At 45.8% G+C, this 22,771-nt stretch overlaps 1 protein-coding gene across 1 annotated transcript in view; it reads right to left on the bottom strand.

The window, feature by feature from the left end:
- Positions 1-816: 816 nt before the first annotated feature.
- Positions 817-22,771, bottom strand: part of IMP3 (IMP U3 small nucleolar ribonucleoprotein 3) — a 49,529-nt gene continuing 27,574 nt past the window's right edge. The window contains exons 4-8 of the mRNA XM_078783640.1: positions 12,251-12,325; positions 10,631-10,710; positions 10,055-10,106; positions 1,291-1,363; positions 817-1,173 (exon numbers count right to left, since the gene is read on the bottom strand). Of these exons, the coding sequence (XP_078639766.1) occupies positions 1,150-1,173; positions 1,291-1,363; positions 10,055-10,106; positions 10,631-10,710; positions 12,251-12,325 (304 nt within the window). The 3' untranslated portion in view covers positions 817-1,149. The remainder of the gene's footprint in view (positions 1,174-1,290; positions 1,364-10,054; positions 10,107-10,630; positions 10,711-12,250; positions 12,326-22,771) is intronic.

The raw sequence follows: 22,771 nt of genomic DNA, 5'->3' as shown, positions 1-22,771 counted from the left end.
ACAAGATTGTACGGAGCCAAGGCGTTTCCTCAATCTACAGATCCCCACATAATACAGATTGGACTTTACTCCAACCAACAGATCTTCATCGCCAAAAGGTCTACCAAAAAACACCTTCAATCCTCACAAAAGCAATCCACATCCTCAGAATTCATGCTATAAAGCTTCGAGGAAGTCTTAAAAAACTGTTCGTCCTTTCAAACCTCAAGATGCCAAATCATCAACTCAAATGGTATTCAATGGCGAGAGAGTACCCTCTCCTCTTCGAGCTCAGGGGCTCCACACATTGAGGAGCAATTAGAATCATTACCTCAGCTTCACAGCTTCCTCTCCTACCCACAAGCAAACAAAACACCCTCTTGTTAACAGTGAACAGCAACATCACCAACGTTTCACAGGAAGCATACTCAAGCGAATTATGGGATTAGTTTTTAGATTTTTCAATGGAGAAAATAAATTCTTAGAATTATAACATCTAGCCAGCGTTTTACGAGCTAATCCACAGACACTTCCCTAATCCCTGATAAAGTACAGACAGAGCTTGCATTTCATGCAAGTGCTGTGCAGATGAGAGCTCGATGGTTGAAAGAATCGGGCAACAGCATGAAGCCAAAAAATTGGACTTTCAACTCTATCAACTAAAGGCCCTTTACAAAATCATGCCAAATACACCTGGAAATTGTTGAGACAAATCATAAGCTACGATAACACCACTAGTAATTTTCCACACTTGTGGTGTTATGTTCAACTCTTAAATCTAAAAGAAGGGAAAAAGAAAACCACAGAAGAAGAAGAAGTTGAAGCACAAATTTCCTCTTGCATACAAAACGGCATTTGTTTATTGCACTACAAACTGTTCAAACAAAACGATGAAAAGAACTGAATGAGCACTTTGGCTCGTAACAACATCCAATGAAGCATCAAGTGTTCCTTTTCCATTCATCTGTTTTTATCCATCGATATAGAGAAAAAGTGGATCCTTCGCAACCAAAGAGATTGGAGATCAAAAATGATGATGTTACGGCAAAATGGAAATATGCCAAACCAGCTGAAACTGTCCACCAAAATTAAAGGTGGGAGCAGACCAGACACAGACCAGGAGGCAAATTAGTCTCTGGTCTTTCTGGAGTAATTGATGGAAGCACGTGATCAAGCCAGGTCAAAATCATCCCTCTGAAAAGCAAAACAAAGAGGTTCGTCAGTCACAGGTTTATCTCCAATTTTAGAGGACTCACTCAGGTCCTATGCGGTTACTCCGTCAGACAAAGTCCCCGGTACGCAATATCCCACCTCTTCGTTGTACTCCATCACATGCTTCTTAATCTTGGAGGAGTCCACCCATGTCACAAAGTCCTCCATATTCCTGCAATGATGAAATGGAAGAGTAAAGGAGACGAGAGTTGGAAGAGTAATGAGGTTGAGATTTTTTTTTAGAGAATAGTTACCTCCGCCACCAAAGGTGGAAGGAGGTTATGTTTTCACCCCTCTGTCTGTCTGTGAACAAAATATCTCAAAAAGTTGTGGACCGATTCGGTCGAAATTTAGCAGAGATGTAGTGTATGTGACGAGGACGAAATGATTAGACTTTGGTGAAGATCCTGATTCGGCTACTAGAAATTAAGTGATTCACCATTGGGAGAAAAGACCAAACACGACACATAGCAGGATATCTCAAAAAGTTATGGATGGGTTTGGACGAAACTTGGACAGGTTTGTGTGTGTGACGAGGAAGAATTGATTCAATTTTGGTGAAGATCCGGATCCGGATCCAGCTAGTAGAATTTTTTAAGTGATTCTTCACCATTGAGTGAAATGGCCAACCAGGTGGAGGTATGTTCTCTGCTGAGTGCCGTTCTAGTTAAAGTATGGATTGGTCTCCCTGGAAAAGCAGTGGCAGCAGAAACAGTAAGTAGTTTTAACTTTGAATTAGATAGGTACCGACGCGCATCTGGGATGGAGGGGTAACATCCTCCTCCCCTTATCCCAGTGGAGTTGAGGCGATAAACCGATCGATTAAATTGTTATCTTGATAAAGCACAGGCATCATGGGCCAAATGGCCTCCTCCTGTGTCACGTGTCTTTTGTCAGCTTGGAGGCTGCGCTCAGGGAGCCGTGCCCATTTTGTGCTCCAAATCCACTCGCCACAACTCTTCCGACAGACCAAATGGCTACCGGCCTCAACAAGGCAAGATGTCTGGCAAAAGCAGTTTCAGGAAGCCCGATGGCCATGCATAAAGGAGACCCTCCCTGGTTGCGAGAACACAGCAGCTGTCAGTCCATCCCCAGCCCAGGAAGCACCCAACAGGTTTTTGACATTGACTTGCAGTCGCAATGCGACATTCCGGCTGAGGCACAAACGAGCATAGATGATGATGGAGAGTTATTTCTGAGTTTAAAAATTCTAAACATAACTCCAAGATGCATGGTGCTTGCCAAGAAAGAAAATGTGTAGTGGTGTTTGATGGATGTGGGAATCAAAAGGCATGGAACGGTGCAACATGCTTGTGGATGAAATGTTTCCGAAACGGCTCGAGTTTTCACGACGACAGGCCGATCCAAAAAAGCTGTAAGGGACCCTTCAATTCCACAGCTGGTCGGGCTATGGAGACCGGGCGAGCATGTTATCCAATGCCCTGACCTTTCTTGGCTGTCAGCAACTCGGCCGATGGACCAAAAGACGAGACCCCCAACACCTGCTACGGCCTATCGCTGCCGTGCTAACTGTGGTGAGGTTGTCACCACCATCAAACACCATCTAGTTTTAGCCTGGGAAAGTCGGAGTACATCCGATGGCCTTTTGCACCAACAAACATTGGTGGGTTAATGAAAAAAAACTGGAAAAAAAAAATACTCCTTTAGTCAGAATACAAATCGTGCATCAATAATGTGTACACACGTTCAAAAATGACCTGAAGAGATCAATGTTGATGGGGGGGAAAAAAAACCCCCCAAAAAAACCTTTAGCCAACACTGTCGTGGGGGGCAATTCGCAGATTTCCTCTGTCTGGCATGCATTACATCCGTTGTAAACGGATTCAGAATTTTTTTTAAGAGCAGAAAGCGACAATAAAAGAGAAGAAAGTCCCTCTTACAAGTTTACTAACCCTAAACTAACAACTGTTTAACATGATCGTATCATAATGGTTTACCAGGCCTGATTCCCATCACACAACCCACTAGCCCTCCCCCTCACGCTAGGGTTCTCCTTGGGCAGCCAGGACATAGTAAGAGGGAGTAACAAGAAAACCACCTGTTTAGAGATTTGTTCCCACGGTCGACAAAAGTCGGTCTTCGAGATCAGCTTCAACAACGACACGAGCACAGAATGCACTTTAAAGATGAGAACCGAGGGCAGGGCCAGAGAGTTACCGAGTTATGGCGGACATTGGAGCAGCCGCCATCGAAACAAAACTTTTAAAACAAATTCCAAATCTCTCTATTAGAATTGGTACCACTAGGGCATGCCCGTACTATATCTATATCTAAAATTATATCCCCCCCTCTATTTACATGAAATGGTTTGGTCCATGAAATGTTTTGGTCCATTCGCAACGCCAAAGCGAACGGCGAACGCTTTACATGAAATGGTTTGGTGCATGAAATGTTTTGGTCCATTCGCAACGCCAAAGCGAACGGCGAACGGCTTGCGAGTACAGTGACAATCCCCCCGGGGTTTTTATTAGTTTTAAAACATAGTTTAACGCCAACATAGCGCCAACATAGTTTGCAAACGTGAAATAAATGAATACGCTCTCAAATGTGCCATCCGAGGCAGAGTGTGTCCGCCACGTTCGGCACACGCGATAGCTCGCTGCTCTGATTGGTTGAATCGTTTTTTGGACATAGCTCGGTAAGTAATTGTCCGATTAATATGAAACCTTGAAAAGCCACATCCTCGGGTCCCCAGCAATATACCTGGCAAGTTTAAAGTATATCGGACCCGTGGTTGTCGAGAAACAGCGGTCACAGACAAACGTACAAACGTACAAACAAACAAACACACAGAGATTACTGGAATTATAGATAGATAACTAATGCAGTCGAACTGTAGTCTAGACGAGACTCATATAACGCAACCAATGGAATCGTCTCGTGTACTCATTGAATCGTCATTCCGCCACTATTCACAATCAATTGAGTTCAACTACAACTTACGCACAAGGTTGAGAGTGTGTGATGAATTTGAGTAAAAAAGTAAAAATAAAACTTCGGCTCAAAAACATAATCCGAAAATCAACTTCGAATACATATCGGAACAAAACGGTAAAAGGACGAGGACTGGCAGCATTGAACCACTTGGTGACTTGGCTACGCAAACTGAAGCGAATTGCTCATATTTCAACCGCAAGATGTAAAACAATCCCAGATTGGATCAATATCGGTGTCTTTCACATTTAAAAATAATAAAAATAAAGGTAGCACCCCTCCACCTTATACCCCCCACCCCACCCATCTCTTCCCAACCAAAAACCTACACCACATGAAAGAATATTTAACATGCTCAGCTTCGCACAGCTCAACATAGCGTTCAATGCACGCAAAGACCTTTTTGGCTAATGATCCTGGATATTTCTGTCGTGAAACTCTGGAGCGGTGTGCAGTGACCTCACCACGAGCTGGAACCTATCCCAGGGCGATCGGGATCCAAACTGGCCCGTGATGACGGAAACCAGAGCAACTTGTATGATGAAAAAGTTTTTTTCTTTCTTTTTTCCCCTTTTTCAATTCATCATGTATAAGGCATCACCAGAGCAGCAACGTCTACTGTTAAGCACGCCAAGGTGTGGGCGAGGCAAGTCCACGATCATCGTCGGTCTCTCCCAGCAACAGACCGAAGCACAGGGCCAGTGTAGCTACATCCTCATCCTCACCACAAATGTTTGTAACCCATTTGTCTACAGTCCGTTTTCTTCAGGTGTTGCATTTATTTATTTATTCCCATCAGATCTTCTTTGCCAAAAGGTCTACCGAGGTAATCATCACTCCCAATGTCAGTGGAACCCACCTCCTCATTTCTATCAACGCAATCATTCATTTTAGTCCTTAAAGTTGCGAGCCCAACTGGCACGTGTGATGTTTTGCGCACCGTGTATACCCTACAATTAAAAACTAGTCTTTCTGGTGAAGGCCAGTGTCGATCTTGAGACCGAGGACACCCGGGGGAGCGCTCGCTATGCAGTGAAAACGCTCAAAGAGATTTCTATCACCACCAAGAACGGCCTCCCTCGTGTGTTCCCGAAGACCGGGCGGGGCCTTTCTCACATTCATCACCAGCAGGCCTGTACATTACACAAATGCACGAGAAACTCGCAGCATGCTTTAGGGGTTACTATCGACACAGGATTAGATGGTCAAAAGAAGAATAAAAAAGGTGGTCGTGGATAAATAATGCAGGTTTGGTGGTTGAGGAAGGGGCGGGGGAGTTGAAACCAAGTACTTGAGTATACTTTGTGATATGAAACAAAGTAAATAAACAGAATAAAGCAAATCCGGATTAGGACAAACATTAAAGAGAGAACAGGGGATTATAAATGGCACAGACTGTGGGAAGCAATGCCATAAACATTTCAATGTTAGAAATTACAATAATCTCAAAGGACAAATATAGAGAATCGAAGAGGAGGAGGGAGGGGGTGGGGTTGAGGAGGTCGTAATACAAGCTATAAAACAGCACCAAGAGGTCTCCAAGCCAAACCAAAGGAATCGAGCAGCTGTAAAAGCAGGAAGGGGGGGGGGGGGGGGTTACAAATGTACGTTGTGATTAGAATTACAACTCGTTTGTTTGCGAGGCCTCTCGGTGGCCAAAACGTACAAACGTCTCCAAACGCAGCCTCTTCCTGAAGCTCACTGTGGGCCAGAAAGAGAGCTCGTCTCGGCATTTGGCAAGCTGCCTGGTAACGCTCACTTTGTTCGGTGAAAACGGCGAAACTTCAGCTCTGCTGAGGGAAACATCACTTAACGATGACCTTTCTCATTGTGATCCAGCTATCGAAACGGATGATTTACCAAAGAGTGGGAGTGTGTAAGTGCGATACAATTCCCAAGCACAAACAGAACATCTTGGAAAACACTTTCTCACCCATGTAAGGATCACACTGTGTGCATGGACGGACACCGCTGCTTTTGGCTACTGGTACGGGCAGGCATGAATGATAAGGGACGGCTGACTTCATCGCCGGAGTATTAAAAGTTAAAATCGGAGGGCCAGATGGTCAATCGGTTGTGACCCGAACGAAGATCACAATTTACTGAGAAATGCAAGGGACAAACCCTCAGGCGGTTCTCACGGGGAGGGGACACGGCACCGATCATAATGTTCCCTGCACACTTTGTGTATCTGAAAGACAGGTAAGGTCAAACAGGTTTGGGAAGGCCATGTGGTCTACAGCCACAAGGGCGTATACCCTGCCCAAGGCACAACACACCATCGGGTTAGTGTCAGCCCAGGTATGAGAACAAGCAGAAATTTATTTTCTTACTTTAAATCAAAATTTTCTTCCCACACAAAAGTACAGCCATTCTCTGGATTCGCACACCAACACCACCACCAACAACCCCTCCCCTCCCAACGTTTTTGTACAAGAGATTGTGAGAAAGTGAAATTTTAATGTTCACTTATCAGCACAGGTGGATGCTACCTCTCAAGCTTCTGTGTTTTCATGGCATAAATCAGCGTTTTTGACTGAGCATCAGCTATCAATGTGGTACAAAGTGTGATGTATTTTAATAAGGATAGAGGTTTGTCTATCTACATTTTATGTCCTGCACACAAATTGGCCAAAGTCTGATCTCTGATCTTGAAAATTTGCCAAAGACATGCCAGAATAAAATAAACAACCCCCGACTGCAAACTAACTTTATTTGAACATTCTGTGATACAAACACAATCAAATGAATGATGTATAACTAGCAGAGTACCCATCCTCCGGGAGAGGTTTGTGCATTACTTACTGAAAAAAAAAAAGAAGTCTTTTGCAAGAAGACTATAGATGCTAGTGTGGTGGGTGTTCAAAGGGGGTATAAAATGATGGGAAGGAAGGAGGGAGTAAGAGGAGGGGAAGGAAGGAGCGAGTAAGCGGAGGGGAAGGAAGGAGCGAGTAAGCGGAGGGGAAGGAAGGAGGGAGTATGCAGATGGGAAGGAAGGAGTGACTAAGCAGAGGGGAAGGAAGGAGGGAGTAAGTGGAGGGGAAGGAAGGAGGGAGTAAGCAGAGGGGGAAGGAAGGAGGGAGTAAGCAGAGGGGGAAGGAAGGAGGGAGTAAGCGGAGGGGAAGGAAGGAGGGAGTAAGCGGAGGGGAAGGAAGGAAAGAGTAAGCGAAGGGGAATGAAGGAAGGAGTAAGCAGAGGGGAAGAGTAAGCAGAGTGGAAGGAAAGAGTAAGCGGAGCGGAAGGAAAGAGTAAGTGGAGCAGAAGGAAAGAGTAAGTGGAGGGGAAGGAAAGAGCAGGCTGAGTAGGAAGGAAGGAGAAGGCGGAGTGGGAAGGAAGGAGTAAGAGGGGGGGATATGAATATTTTTCCCAAGAGTTCCCAAGACTGCTATTTTGTGTATGTAATAAGTCGATACATTGAAGAAATGGGAAAAAGAGCGATTTTCAAGATTAAATAAAAATTTAAACATAAGTACGGAAGGGGATTTAAAGTAGTGGTGCAGGGCCAGCAGAAAGGTTTAAATGGAATTGGTCAGGTGCCCAGAAGTAATGGGGATAGAGGGGTGCAGGGGATGTAGGCAGAAATGACAGATCCAATGCGACTGCATGGGTGTGATCTGTTTGAGGGCGTGTGCACGTTGTGCTGTAATGATGGATGTGAAGATGTTCCGATTGCTTTGGGTGTCTGTATCAATGAAATCTGCATAAACTGCCCTCCACCCTCAAGGAACTAAAAATAAAATAAATAAACAATTCAAAAACATCTTACTAAACCAATCTTCCCCCTCTCACAACCATCACCACCACCAAAGGTTAGAGATCATTGCATAAGATTAAGAGCCCTGGGAGAGGATCGGGTACAGGCCACAAGGGCTAAATGTCCTTGCCTTAAACGTTTAACTATGCGACATTTCCAGGGGGATAAATACGTTATATTTTCTGCCTTCTGGTTTTTATCAATAAAAGGATGTGAAGTGAACAAATCAATCATGATCAAATAGAGCAACTTAGTGTCTGAAACTCGTCTCGTTCCACGTTAAATGCTCTTGTAACATTTCAGCTTATCGACGTGTGGCGGTTCAGGTGCAGTTCTTTGACATGTTTAATGATTTGATAATTGCATGTGTTACGGATTCGTCACTTCCGTTGTTGTGGTTTTCATCCACTGTAAACATTTTTGATTCCATGTACTATTATTGTTGTCGTTTAAGGGAAATAGATATTACTATTTTCAAAAGGTAAAAAAGTCAATGTTTTAAATGAAACCGGAACTGGACGACGACAAAGACGACGAGGAGGAAAAAGAAGGCGGAGCGAGTGAGTTCGACAAGAAAGCCGAGCTGCTTTGAGGTCTGAGCGAACGTTGACGAACGAGAGTCACGAGTGAACTTTGGGTTTCCCGGGAAAGGGATTCCTGCGACAGAGTTGTTATCGCTGTGACAGATCAACCTGTGTGTCAGGTTTTGCGGTGGATTCTGAAGAGAATCATCGTCATGCCGTTACGCCTCGAGAATGGGCCGTCGGCCATTTTGACTCGCGCAGGACTTGCGCTTCGCTCAAGGTTTCATCTCGCTTCAACCATTTTCACCACATTCAGACGTTAATCTGGTGTGTGTGTGTGTGCAACGTGGCTTTTGAAGGTTAATTTGCGGTTCGCCGACAGCCGTGAAAGGTCCATACCCGATGGTGTGATTTCCCAGTCGCCTGGAGGGCGCCTTTGGATTTCCCCGTCACCTTGAGGGCACATTTACGCAGCTTTGGCCGCGTGACTGTGACAACCAACCCAACGGGATTCTGGTCTCGATACGACATCGTACGGACGATCACTGGAGTGGATCGACTTTGGCTTGAAGCCGGAATCGACTTTGGCTTGAAGCCGGGATTAGAGACATTGGGAATCTTCTTCTTTTCGCTCACTTGGAGCACAGTGAGTTAGATTGTACGAATCTGATGGTACCATCATAGGAAATATATATTGGTTGTACAATTGATTACTATTATTATTGTTGTTGTTGTTATTCTTGTATGACCTTAATACAATATTTGTTTGTTGGTAACAATTGGTGTGGTTTCACCATTGATTTTTGACACAGAATAACATCTTTCTGCCGTGACTCCTCTCGGGGCTCGGAGGTACACCGTGACCGGGGGTTGGGGAGGAGCACGTAACACATGTTATCATGGATGTAACAATGTGGTATGGTTACAGCATTATAGCCTACAACATCCCAAACAAGATGTAAAACATGTAAGCGTTCTGTGATAAAGTGGTGTCTCTGTCTCTGTCTGTCTCTCTGTTCCACGAGCCCAGAGTCAGACTCTGTCGACCAAAAAGTAAATCATGAAAATAACAAAATTTGGTTCAAACAAACGATGTTTCTCACGGATCAAAAGTTCTTCATAAATTAGGAAATTGAATCGCTGCCATTTCAGGCGGTCACATGTTGAAAAGAGGTACCAGTCGCTGGGCAGGTATTCAAACATTCTGTTAATTTCTTTACACGCAACGATTATTTGAAGCAGAACTCCATTCACAATAAATTCAGCAATTTTATCTGTAGCCCTTTGGCGATTGTAGTATTGGATCTCGTATAGCAATGACCATCGCAGACATCCATCCCATCAATTGCACAGAGTTACTAACCCTCTCCCCAGTCTGACACGACCCCCTCCTCTCGCTCGACAAAATCCCCCTCAAAGCTTCCCCGTGCTACGGAATGTGCCAAACACGCGTTTGCCATGTCCAGAGAAATGGAAGCCAAACTGGCATGCTGCCTGCTGGAACGTCCTGGCAGGGCACCCTCAAGATTCGGGGATAATGGTTACAAGGGCACTACATGTATGACCGACACACCTCGCCACCCTTTGACATACCCATTCACAAAACAATCTCTCCTTTCCAGGTTCTCACCTCGTAATGATCAACGCCGCGTCAGTCATCAGCTCTGGTCCAACACGTACATCTAGTGCAGGTCAAGGTCAAGGTGGCCAGGATTATACAACAAGGTTCAGACCACGTGAAATTAAAGGGATGCTCTCGATTAAGCGTTAGAGTACGACGTCTACAAACATCAAGTGAGGAAATGCAGTTACACCAAATGAGACGAGGCACAATGTTAACTGAAATTTCTGTTTCACAGGTTAGAGTACCCGCTGCTCGAGTGCACATTTCGTTTTGCCATAGAAATAGAAAACGGACACCCTGGGTGCAATTCCACCAGTTTCCTCTCGTAAAAAGCGCTACTGGAGTCGAAAATCGACTTTCAGAATTGCCAAACACAGACTCGGGAGAGGGGGTGGGTGGGAAGGGGAGGGGAGGGAAATCCCAAACATATCAGTGATCTCCTGGCACAATGGGATCAGAATGACGAGGAGCGTCGAGAAACCCAAACCACCTTCCACTGATGCATGGCCATCGGATTGCATGACTGAAAAATCTAATAGCCTTGCAGGCAGCAAGTACCGCACTTCCGGCACGTGAGGATACGTCCATGCTCCACGAAGGAAATCGCCATCTTGAGGTTCTGCGCCATGCGGAGCTTGAGCAATATTGTGGGCAGACGGCGCCTGTTACAGCACGCATGCAAAATCAGCACCCTCAAACCACTTTTAGGCTCACGGACTACATTAACTACACTACAACTACAGGAAAAAAAAAACTACATTAACATTGTAATTAAATAAATCAAAATTTACACACATGGCATTTCAAAACAATCACACACAATTGAACTTCACATCAAAACCGAGCAAGAACTTTTGCACATCCAAACCGAGCAAGGACATCTGAGAGGTTAATCCACGCATTACGTGAATGATATCCAAGGCATGGAAAGTTCATTTATCTTTGCTCACTTGTTCAAAAAAAAAATTGGTATGCAAAGTCGAGGCTTGTAGAAGAGTCAGGACACAACAGAACAAATGGAACAGTAGAAAGAGAAGGGGGAAAGAAACACGAACAGCAGGGTTGAGGGATAAAATAGAGGGAGACTTGGACAAATAACGGGTGTGGGAGGAAAGAGGGGTAGCGAAGGACGAGATTGATACAGAGGCAAACTCTCAGGAAGGAAAAACTGGAAATTTGGAAAGAGATGGGCTTTGGGGTGACAGGGTTAACGAGAAGAATATACACCATGGTTTGGGATTGGGGACGGGGTGAGATGGTGGTGAGGAGCTGACTGGAAAACCTGCAGGGAAGAATGAGATTGAAGAGAATGTGGATGTTGATTACACAGGTGGAAATAAAGTGGAACAAATGTGTGGAGGTGAGCAGTGATCCTGGATTTGGGGAGTTTCACCAGGAGGGGGATGATGGTGCACCATGTGTATAGTGCGTGTATAGTGCGTGTATAGTGCGTGTATAGTGCGTGTATAGTGCGTGTATAGTGCGTGTATAGTGCGTGTATAGTGCGTGTATAGTGCGTGTATAGTGCGTGTATAGTGCGTGTATAGTGCGTGTATAGTGCGTGTATAGTGCAGTACCTGGTATTCTTTTATCCTTTTCTGTGTTTACTTGCATTCGAACATGCTCTTTGTGACTCTGCCCTTATCGAACAGGTTCAGGCCGAGATTACATTTAAGAATAAGAGATTCCATTTGTGTACCGACACAGCCTGGTGTTGGCTTAGCGGTTAGGGTGCCGGCTTGGGATCCTAGGATCCTGGGTTAGAATCCCGGTCGATCGCCGAATTAACGCCAGGGGGGTTGACTCAGCCTGTCATCCTTCCGAGGTCGGCAAATCGAGTACCAGCTTGCTGGGATGAATGATCACGGTGTGTACCCCGATTTAGAATAGGTACACCGTATCCCTGCGCATCGTAAGAGCGTGACCAAGGGTTGGCGTCAGGAAGGGCATCCGGCCATAAAAACATTGCCTCAAACAGGGAACCATGACTGTCATGGGGCCCGCAAGGCTAACCCCCGCTCTAGCGGGGAAAATAGTCTTAAAACGATCATTCGTTCATTCATATTCATTCATTTGTGTACCGACAACAAACTGGCTCTTTTGTTGGTTTGTCAATTTCTGAGAGGGCTTTTAATTTGTGCCACGAAGGCCTAAGGGGTCGCAAGGAGCACATTCACATGACTTTTTCATATGGCCACTCACCGACAGAACGAGGAAGCAGAGACGTTTTCACAGAGTTGTAGGTTCTGCTTTGTTGGGATCAGGCCCATCGCATATCTGTGGTTTACAAAGGGGATGAGTTAAGCATCATGGAGTCATGGACCGTGTGCAAGAGTCAACGATTGTTTGTGGAACTATGCAAACATTGCAATGTGATTGTGGTAGAGCCAAAGGAGAAAGAAAACCTTTATTTAATAGACAATGTTATTGTGCACTTGCATATCAGAGTTGAGACGTGGATGAGAAAACCGGAAATGGTGGTGTGGGGAGGGGAGAAGAGCAGTCAGATGAGAGTGCCGGCACGGTCGCCTAACCGCCATTTTCTAAATACCACGCTCGATACAAGACGCACAAAGCTGACAAACGGATCGCCACATTGAGAAGTTCAATCAAGAATCTGACCCACCATTTTATAGCCCAACTGAAAAATAAAAAGGAAGAGAAAAGCGCTCACCAAGCAGGATGCATGTTGTTACCGACTAAAGGGTACATTATGTTCAAGACATGGCCTATAGGGTTACCATTGGCTCCAGAGATGCCGAATGAAGCGCCGTTTGTGCGTTAATGTTGGCGCTGTGCGACCCCGCATGTTTGAGAATAACTTATAGTCGTGGTTCAGTCACAAATCCCAGTTCAAAAATGCCGTCCAGGGATGGCTGGCAGAGTGCACGGCTAACAAAGCAGTCCAGAAACCCATATGGAACAATTCAGGAAAGAATGTTTATTGGGCTCGAGTAGAGGGGCGGAGGGGGGAGGGTTATGGGGTTTGCTTTCCCATGACTGGCTCAATTGGCAAAGAGAGAAAAGAGAAGGGGAAGAAGATGGAAAAAAGGAGGAATTTTTTTCACTCTAAATGTTATGGAAGAAGGATGGAGATGTGGGTGGAGGTGAAGGGGGCGGAGGAAAAAGTTAGAGCTGAAGAAGATGCGAGTAAAAGACGAGAATGAGTAGTGAAGAGGAGAATGGGATTCAAATATAGTGAAATCAGAGAGATGGGACCGAGGGAATAGAAGGCTTTTTTTTTAGCAGAGTAAAATGTGTTGTGCGATATTGAGACTCAAACACCATTGGAGAAAGTTTAAGTTTCAAAACAAATTTAAACAAACTGAAGAACCCGTTTCCAACAGCTCTTGAGATGTAACGAATAACTTGAACTTTGAAATCATGAAACATTCCAGGAATGCTCTTTTGGTTACAACCCAACATTGATTGTACCAATACAATGGCTGCACTTTATCGTGTGTTGCCCTAGGTTGGGGAGAAGAGGAGGTACAGGGGGTGTTTCAGTACTTCCCCAAGGTTCAATGGACCCCGCCTCAATTGCGAACAAGGCGCAACAACGAGGCGAGCAGTTACACTCCTTCAATAACATTGATCCCCCATACTAAGCAGGCGGTGCTTCAACTCTGATAGGGGTGATCGGCCTGTACTTGCAAGACGTGTGCAAAGGAAAGGAACGAGGTTCGAGCCAATTTCGCAAAAGTTGAGCATTCCGGGCTCCAATAAATCTATGGACTTGGTCAAATGGATATTTATACAAAAAGCTCATCTGGCATCTCAGCAAGTTGGGAAGAATGGAGTGCACAGCAAATGGTCATTCAAATTCTAAAACAAACAAGCGTTACGCCTCGGTCCCCTGTCGGGGAAGTGATGCGAGTTGACAAAGTGGAAGATGCAGAAAACATGCTATGATATGATATTTCGCTCACAATGTTCAGACATACATGGAGGCGGCCATCTTGGATTTTGACGTGGCGACCCAATTTTCAATAACGTTCTTCCTTATGCGTAGATACACCCACACACCAAATTAGAAGTTAGTAGTTCGTTTATTTTTCAAGATATTCTGCTCACAAGGTTCAGACATACATGGCATCAGACATACATGGCGGCGGCCATCTTGGATTTTGAAGAGGGTTGCACCCACACACCAAATTCGAATGCGGTCCTTCGCTTACGCACGCACGCATGCACACACACACGTACGCATGCCCACACGCACGCATGGACGGACTGACGGACGGAGGGGAAAACCATCGTCCCCCTTTCGCTCCGCGGTGCGACGGGGGACAACAATCAGCAGGAATCTGGATCCAGCGAAAACTGCACAAGCCAATTAATACACATACAAATCATGGCTTAGTTCGGTGAACGGGAATTGAATAGACAAACATTTGCAATCCCGGAGCTCATGGTATAAACATATACCTGTAGCTGCACAATTGGTCCTAAATTATTTGCCCAAACACAACACGTCCACAAATGTACAACGACACAAAATAACGACGAGGAAAACAAAGTGCAACCAGTTTTATACTGAAGTTTCTTTCTTATTACCACAAGGGACTGATTGTTTCAAATCGATCATGCAAAACATTTCTGGGTGTAAAGGAAGGAGAGAGAGGATTTATGTTCTCTGTCTGTGCAGAGTTCACGTGAGTACCTGTTAAGAATCGATAACGACAATGGGCAGTCGAGTACCTCAGGAACTCACAATGTGCATCAGTCAGTCTCAAGGTGTAAGGTGCACCTTTGGGAAGGTGGAACCACCACAGGTGCCACAGTCAGGAATACATGGGAGCACATCAGCAACATCGAGTGAGGCAGTGACCTTGAACCGAGGACAAGAACAGAGCAGGATACAATGCAAACAAAACTTGGGAATCAGGAATCACGAAGCAGTGGCCGCAAACACCGCGACCAGATGTTCGTCCACCCCGATCGCTCTCCCAATAATGCACCGCTCCGGTGTTAGACATTCCTAACATCTCTCACGCACTTCCTCTCCTCTGCTCGAATCCATGATCTGGTCAATGGCAGACCAAATGCTTCGACAATCAGATCCTCTTTCACACCTCGAGCTACCTCAATGTGGTTCTCTCACCACTGCCAAGAAGATTTATTGCAAGTTTCCAATTCCCAGGCTTTGCTCAGGCTCCGTCAAGTCTGGATTTAAATAATTCCTGAGTCCTCACGGATTGGCTCACACATTACGTTCAACATTCGTGGCACAATCCCACTCTAAAGGGCTTGAACAGACAAGACAAAGACAGAGGTTCTATAATTCAATACCAGAACTAGTATTCATGAAAAAATTAACAAAAACATCGTTTTTCTTAAATATTTTTCAGCATTTGTCCAATATCGATCCTTCTGCAGTTTTTTAAGTTGCAGCTCATTACCTCCATGTTGAACAGTCTCCAATACCAGTCCTTTTTCTACTCCGTCAGCTTTAGTGAACCCTCTCGTCCACTCCCCCATCTGATTGTGCCCCTTGAGTGACCAGTGTTATTCTGCCCTTTCATGGGCCCAGAAATAAAAACATTTACACTTGGTAACCAATGCACAGACCATGATACTGCACCCACCTGGCCCTCAAAATAGGTTTTCACACAACCATTGACAAAGACTGGGTCCACATGTAGCCAAAACCAAACAAGCAGCTGGTATGGTTTTTCAGCAACGTGGAGAAAGCCTTGGTTACCAACCTCGATAATCACAAGTACAGTACATCACAGCTGGTAACACTTACCACTCAAACTCTCGTAATATGTACCAGGCTTTTCCACCCACGTGAAAGTAAAGGCCTGCAGAATGAAAAATAGGTGCATTCGCCTAGTGCTGCAATGCCAGGGTCATCCAATTGGTCTGATTTGCTGAGTCCTCCGATTGGTAGAGCATTCGTTAGGAAAGCATGCTCGCAACATATGTGCAGCAAAAAAAGTGGGAAAGTCCCATTTTCACGAGATTTGAGGATCAGATCGATAGACTGCAAAAAGTTTTGAAATTCCTTGCTAAAATAGCTGATGGTCTCCTGCTCAGGAAATGGATAGAAAACGCAGGCAGCTGGCTTTCACGGAGACCTGTTTACAAAGTTAAGAACCCACAACCAATTAAAGTATTGTTGCATCTGGGGGCCGTTAACGCAGACCGACTCAGCTGGGGGTACAAGACCCCAGCGGATGCCAAAACAGTGTTAAATAAAGTAGTGCTGCGACTCGGTAGATGAAAAAAAAGTTCGCCTTTTGTTTTGTTTTATTAGGATTATTTTTTTTACAGCACCGAAGCCAGTGTAAGAGCAAGAATCAAGCGGATGTAATCAATGGCATAGGGAATGCATGGCCTCATTCAAAGCTGCATTGACAGGTACAAATGGCCACAGCACAGCTCACATTACAACATAACAAAGTCCTCCATATGCAGGAAATAAAAGCAATGAATTGGTTACTTGACAGAGCAAAGTTTATTTCCATTCCTTTCATCCCATAATCTATCATACTAAATAACCAATTTTGTGCGTCTGTATGACAGCGATACATTCAGTCGTTACCTATCCAATTCAACCAAACCTGCCCTACCTCCTCCCCCCTCCCCCCTCCCCCCCCCCCCCACTCCCATGGACCTCAAACATCAGGGGCCTTCGCTCAAACTTGACTGATCTCTCCATCCATACAGGTTGCTTCTGACAAACCAGACTTGATCTGCTTAACAGAAACTTTCCTCCTTCATGATGTCTGATTCCTTAATATCTCTCCCGGGTTACTCCCTCCTCCGGTATGATAGACCTGAGCCTCGTCCTGGAGGTAGGGTTGCTATCTTTATCAAAAACTCTCTTCCTCACTCTCCATGCACTGCCCTCTCTCCACCCCACCCCAGGAGTACCTCTGGCTACGGCTTCACCTTCGCTCCCACCTTTTGTTCATATGTGTGTTGTACAGTCCACCAAACAGTGATGACTCCATCTACATCTTGCTGTCTATGTCTGACCAACTTCTATCGACTCATCCCAACTCTTTTCCTCATATGTGGTGATTTCAATTGTCACCATGACAGCTGGCTGGGTGTGGGTACCTCTCTCACCAGCCATGCCTCCTCAGCAAAGGACTTCTGCGACTCATTGGGACTGACACAATCTGTCAATTTCCCGAACCGGATATCAGTCAACGGAGCATCTTCTCTTTTAGACTTGGATATGACGAACTTCCCTGCAAAGGTCTGCTGCTCTTTTTCTGCTCCAATCGCCTCATCTGATCATGCATGTGCTTGTTAAAGTGGACATCTCTGGCCGTTCTCAGAGAGCCTCCTCAGCGTCGACGAGTCTGGCATTTCACTCAGGCAAACTGGCACGGTCTTCAAGCAGCCATCAATCATCTGGACTGGTCTCCCGTCTCTACTGCCTTTGACATGAACTCATCCTGGGAATTCTTCCAAAGTAAATTGCTCTCTCATGCACAGATTTATCCCATCTCGTCTTCAGTTGTCATACCCTTCCTCTCGTCCATGGTACACAGAATCTTGTGGTGAGGCAGTTGCCCTGTAACAACTGGCCTTCGCCTCCTGGAAGGCAAATCCAACGGAAGGAAATCTCATTTCCTTTCGCAAAGCCTGAAAAAAGTGTGAGTCCACCCTCAGGAGAGCCAGGAAACAATATATCTCCACTCTCAAGACTGAACTCTCAAACCTGTCTCCCTCTTCCAAATCCTGGTAGCGTCTGGTAAAATCTGTTTCTGGTGTTTGTTCCCCTTCCATCCCCTCCCTTACCTCAAACGGCTACACAGCTGACTCCCCACATGAAAAAGCTGAATGCCTCAACTCTATGTTTGCCTCAAAATCTTGTGTCCCAAACCCATCCCTCTCTGTACCCAGCTGTACTCTGTACTCTGTACTCTGTACTCTGTACTCTGTACTCTGTACTCTGTACTCTGTACTCTGTACTCTGTACTCTGTACTCTGTACTCTGTACTCTGTACTCTGTACTCTGTACTCTGTACTCTGTACCCAGCTTCTCTGTACCCAGCTGCTCTTCGACTGTGTCCTTCTCTCCTGACAAGCTGGAGAAGTTTCTGTCAGTCCTCGACGATGATTCTGCAACTGGACCAGACGGCATCAGCCCACGGGTCCTAAAATCCTGCTCTGCCGCTCTTTCACTCCCTCTCCGTTCTCTTCACCCTATCTTTTGCTCAAGGTCATCTGCCATCAGCTTGGAAATCAGCCAACATCACCGCTTTACATAAAAAGGTGCAAAAACAGATCCTTGCAACTACAGACCAATCAGCATTCTCCCAATTATCAGCAAAGTCATGGAATCCATCATTGCGTCGGATATCAAATCTTTCCTCTTCTCCAATGGTTTGATCTCTGATCATCAATTTCGTTTCAGACCAGGTCACTCCACTCTGGACATGCTGCATCTGCTGTCTCAACAATGGATGGAGGTCCTCAATGCCAAACAGGAAATCAGACGTCTCCCTTGACATATCACGTGCCTTCGATATGGTCTGGCACCCCGCTCTGCTCACCAAACTCTCCTCCTATGGTATTCATGGAAATCTCCACGCATGGCTTGCGGATGTCCTCTCTAGTCATAGTCAACGTGTGGCCCTGAATGGGTTGCTCTCATCTCCCCTTCCTGTTCAGGCTGGAGTTTCCCAAGGCAGTGTTCTGGGCCCTGTGCCATTTCCGGTCTTCATCAATGATCTCTCTGACTCTATTGAAAATCCTCTCCATCTCTTTGCTGATGACTCCACTCTCTGACTCTCCATTCCTCATCCCTCAGATCAGCAGTCTGCAGCCTCCTCACTCTCTGCAACAACACAACACAACATGCATTTTAAAGGCCATTTTCCCTGCTAGAGCGGGGGTTAGCCTTGCAGTCCCCATGACAATCTTCTCCATTTTGCCCTATTTTCTGCATCTCTCCTTGTTAACCCCCTTGCCCGCATTTCTTCTTCCACCATCTTTAGCCAAGTCTTTCTGGGTCTTCCCCGTCTTCTACTTCCTTCTACATTCATTTCCATCACTCTTCTCAACCAGTCACTTTCATCCTTCCTCAACACATGACCAAACCATCCAACCTGTTCCTCTTCACAGCATCAATCACAGGCTCTATTCCCATCATCTTTCACAATTCATCATTTGCCTTCCCCTCTCTCAACGATACTCCGCACATACGCCGAACCATTCGCATTTCCACCCTTTCCAACCTTCGTTGCTGCTCTACGTTCATTACCCATGTCTCGCTCCCATAAATCATAACACTTCTCACACATGCAGCATACACCTTTCCCTTCAGCTTCAACGACACTCCCCTCATCATCAGCACGCCACTCAATTCCCGAAACTTCTTCCATGCACATCTCACTCGAGCAACCGTTGCCGAGTCTGATCCACCTTCTCCATTCAGCATGTCTCCGAGGTAGCAAAATGTTTTCACACCTTCCAGCTTCACGCCATCTCCAAGATCCAACTCAACATTTCCTCCATCTGCAGCTCCCTCTGTGCACACCTTACATTTGAATGTAGCTGCCACACTGGTTAATGACCCTCTCAGACCACTACATTTTTGATGAACCCACTCAGCGCACATTGTACACTGAATGGAGTTCACTCCGACACCCTTCCTACACACAGCACAGGGCCACTTCCCAGTTCTTTCCACCTCACCACATGCTTTACCACTTGCCATCACCTTCGTCTTTCCGATATTCACCTTCAGACCTTTTGTCTCCATACATTCCTTCCACGTGTTCATCTTTTCCTTCAGTCCATCCATACTTTCCGCAATCAACACCAGATCATCTGCATACAACTCCCACGGTAAACCCTCCTTTACGTTCTGAGCCAGCACCTCCATCACAGCTACAAATAGTAGTGGACTTAGTACCGACCCCTGATGCACTCCCACCTTCACCTCAAACTCACCACTGTTCCCGTCCTTCCAGCTGTGCGCGCTCTTTTGTACATTGCCATCACTACTCTGATCAACCATTCCTCCACTCCTAACTTCCTCAATGCCCATGTCAATACTTTGCGTGGAACCCGATCGAATGCTTTCTCCAGATCAACAAACCCAAGAAACAACTTCTTCCTCTTCTCCATGTACTTCTCCTGCAACTGCCTCACAATGAAAAGCGCGTCTGTCGTTCCTCTTCCTGGCATAAATCCAAACTGCATTTCGTCGATCTTCACTTTCTTCCTTATCCTCCTCTCCAACACCCTTTCCAATACCTTCATTCCATGCTCCAATAACTTTATCGCTCGGTACGAGCCACACTCAAGAGGGTCACCTTTCCCCTTGTATAGAGGGACGAGGGTACTCAGTTCCCAATCCACTGGAATGCGGCCTTCTTTCACCACCAGATTACAGATCTCTGTCATTCTCTTCACACCCCAACTTCCTGCTGCCTTCAACATATCTCCCACAACTCCCGTCGGCCCTCCCGCTTTTCTACCCTTCATTGCTTTTATCGCTTCCTCAACTTCCTTCTCAGTTATCTTCTCTGGCGGTCCTAAAACTGGGTTACTCTCTATGTTGCCATCCCATTCATTCTCTGTATTCAACAGCATTTCCATATATCTTTTCCATCTTCCTTTAATTCCATCTGGGTCCACAACGATTTGTCCCACTTCATCCTTCAAGCAGCTCACCCCCATCACATCACACCTCTCTTTCGCTATCTGCTTTGCAATCCTGAATACCGCTCTGACCCGCTTCCGAATCCAAGCGTTCTCCGAACATTTTCCTACATGCCTCCTGCGCCTTTGCTACCTCTTTCTTTGCAGCCTTCCTGGCTGCCTTATAACTTTCATGCTCTGCTGTTTCTGCTCCCGTACCCTTCGCCTTCTGCCACTCCTTGAACTTCTTCCTCTTCTCGTCAATCCTCTTTCCAACTTCATCATCCCACCACCATGTTTCCGAGTGCCTCGGTGGTCCTTTTGTCCATCCACATACCTCACCAACGGCTCCCAACAGACTAGCTTTCATTGACATCCAACCACTTTCAAGCTCAACCACATCATCCTCGACCCTACTCAGCCTCTCTTTTAATGTCTCCCTTACTGTCACCTCTTTCAACCTCCACACCTTCATTCTCGGTTGGTACTTCACCCACCGAGCTCTCCTCGCACCTTTCACCCTTACGTCGCAGACAACCAAGTGGTGCTGTAAAACAGCCTCCTCCCCCGGGATCACCTTTGTCTCTCGGAGGTGCCCCCTATCTCGCCTACGCACCATCAGGTAGTCAACGGTTGTCGTCGACCCACCTGACGTGTATGTAACAAGCTTATTATCCTCTTTCTGGAACTGAGTATTACAAATCAACAAATCAGCTCCATCAGCAAACTCCAAAATCCTTTCACCTTCTCCATTTCTCACACCATATCCGTAACCCCCATGAACTCCGTCAAAACCATCCATACTCCTTCCCACATGTCCATTTAGGTCTCCTCCTACCACAACGACTTCATCTTTCACGTTTTCCATCAGCTTCTCTATCGCACACCAGAACTTGTCCTTCTCTTCATCGCTCCGACCAACCTGCGGAGCATATCCCGAGATGACGTTCACCAAGAGCTTTCCAATCATCATTTTCACCATCATCAACCTATCACTCACTCTAGTCACACTCACCACACTGTCTACAAACTCCTCAGAAAACAGGACACCAACACCATTCACGCCCTCCAGGCACCCTTGCCACACAAACTTGTATTTCTGTCCCTGCCTACCCTTCACCATTCTCACACCACTTCCCTTCCATCTCGTCTCTTGCACACAACATATGTCCACTCTTCTTCTGATCAATACTTCCACCACTTCTCTTGATCTCCGTCATTGTCCCTACATTCCATGTCCCAAACCTCAGAAACCGATCTCCACTTCGGGCTGTACCCTGCCCACATGTAGTTGTAATTGTCATGGTTCTCTTTTTGAGGCAATGTTTTTTATGGCCGGATGCCCTTCCTGATGCCAACCCTCTTAGTCGCCTCCTACGACACGCAGGGATACGGCGTACCTATTCTTATCCAGGGTACACACTGGGAAACGTTTAAAACATGGAAATCCTGGGGGGGGGGGGGGGGGGGGAAATCACCGCTGCGGTTTAAACATATTTAAATAAATATTTAAACAAAACCATGAAAACAATCTGGGAAAAGTCTCTAAGTGAGAACGTGGATTTGAGAAAGCAGGAGCAGAGGTGAAAGAACAAACGAGAATATAGGGGGCGGGGCACAAGTCGAGACGAGGGGGCCGCACGAGACACCAGGCCACACGAGGCGCGGACAAAGAAACGACTAATTACACACAAATTTGCAACAACTACAAAACCAAAACCAAATAGAAACACACAATAACACATACACAACAAAATACGCAGCGGAAATTTGACAAAGAAACGAACGGGAAAACACTCAAACTTTGATGCCGTGGAGAGATCAAAGCATGCCCCGTCGCTCGAGGGACCGGAAGCGGACCTCTCAGTGTGTACTACATGTTGTCTACAAAGAGTATGTATAAATAAGTACAAGTGTTACGGCCTCAAAAATCAATGTTAAAATTATTCTAATTTCAAGGTACCATTTTACACGTAGTGATTCCGTTCCTGTCACCAGTTCATCTTCCTGACCTTTGAAGGAGCTGCGCTCCAACGCGAGTCGAAAGAATTGACGTGACCAAAGACGGAATTCGTCCGAGTTGCTTTATTGAAACAAAACAGCTCAGGT

This window comes from Myxine glutinosa, chromosome 8 (assembly GCF_964187855.1).
Source record: "Myxine glutinosa chromosome 8, kmMyxGlut1.1, whole genome shotgun sequence".
NCBI lineage: Eukaryota > Metazoa > Chordata > Myxini > Myxiniformes > Myxinidae > Myxine > Myxine glutinosa.
Note: the sequence above shows the minus strand (reverse complement) of the source record. Positions and strands in the feature narration are given on the sequence as shown.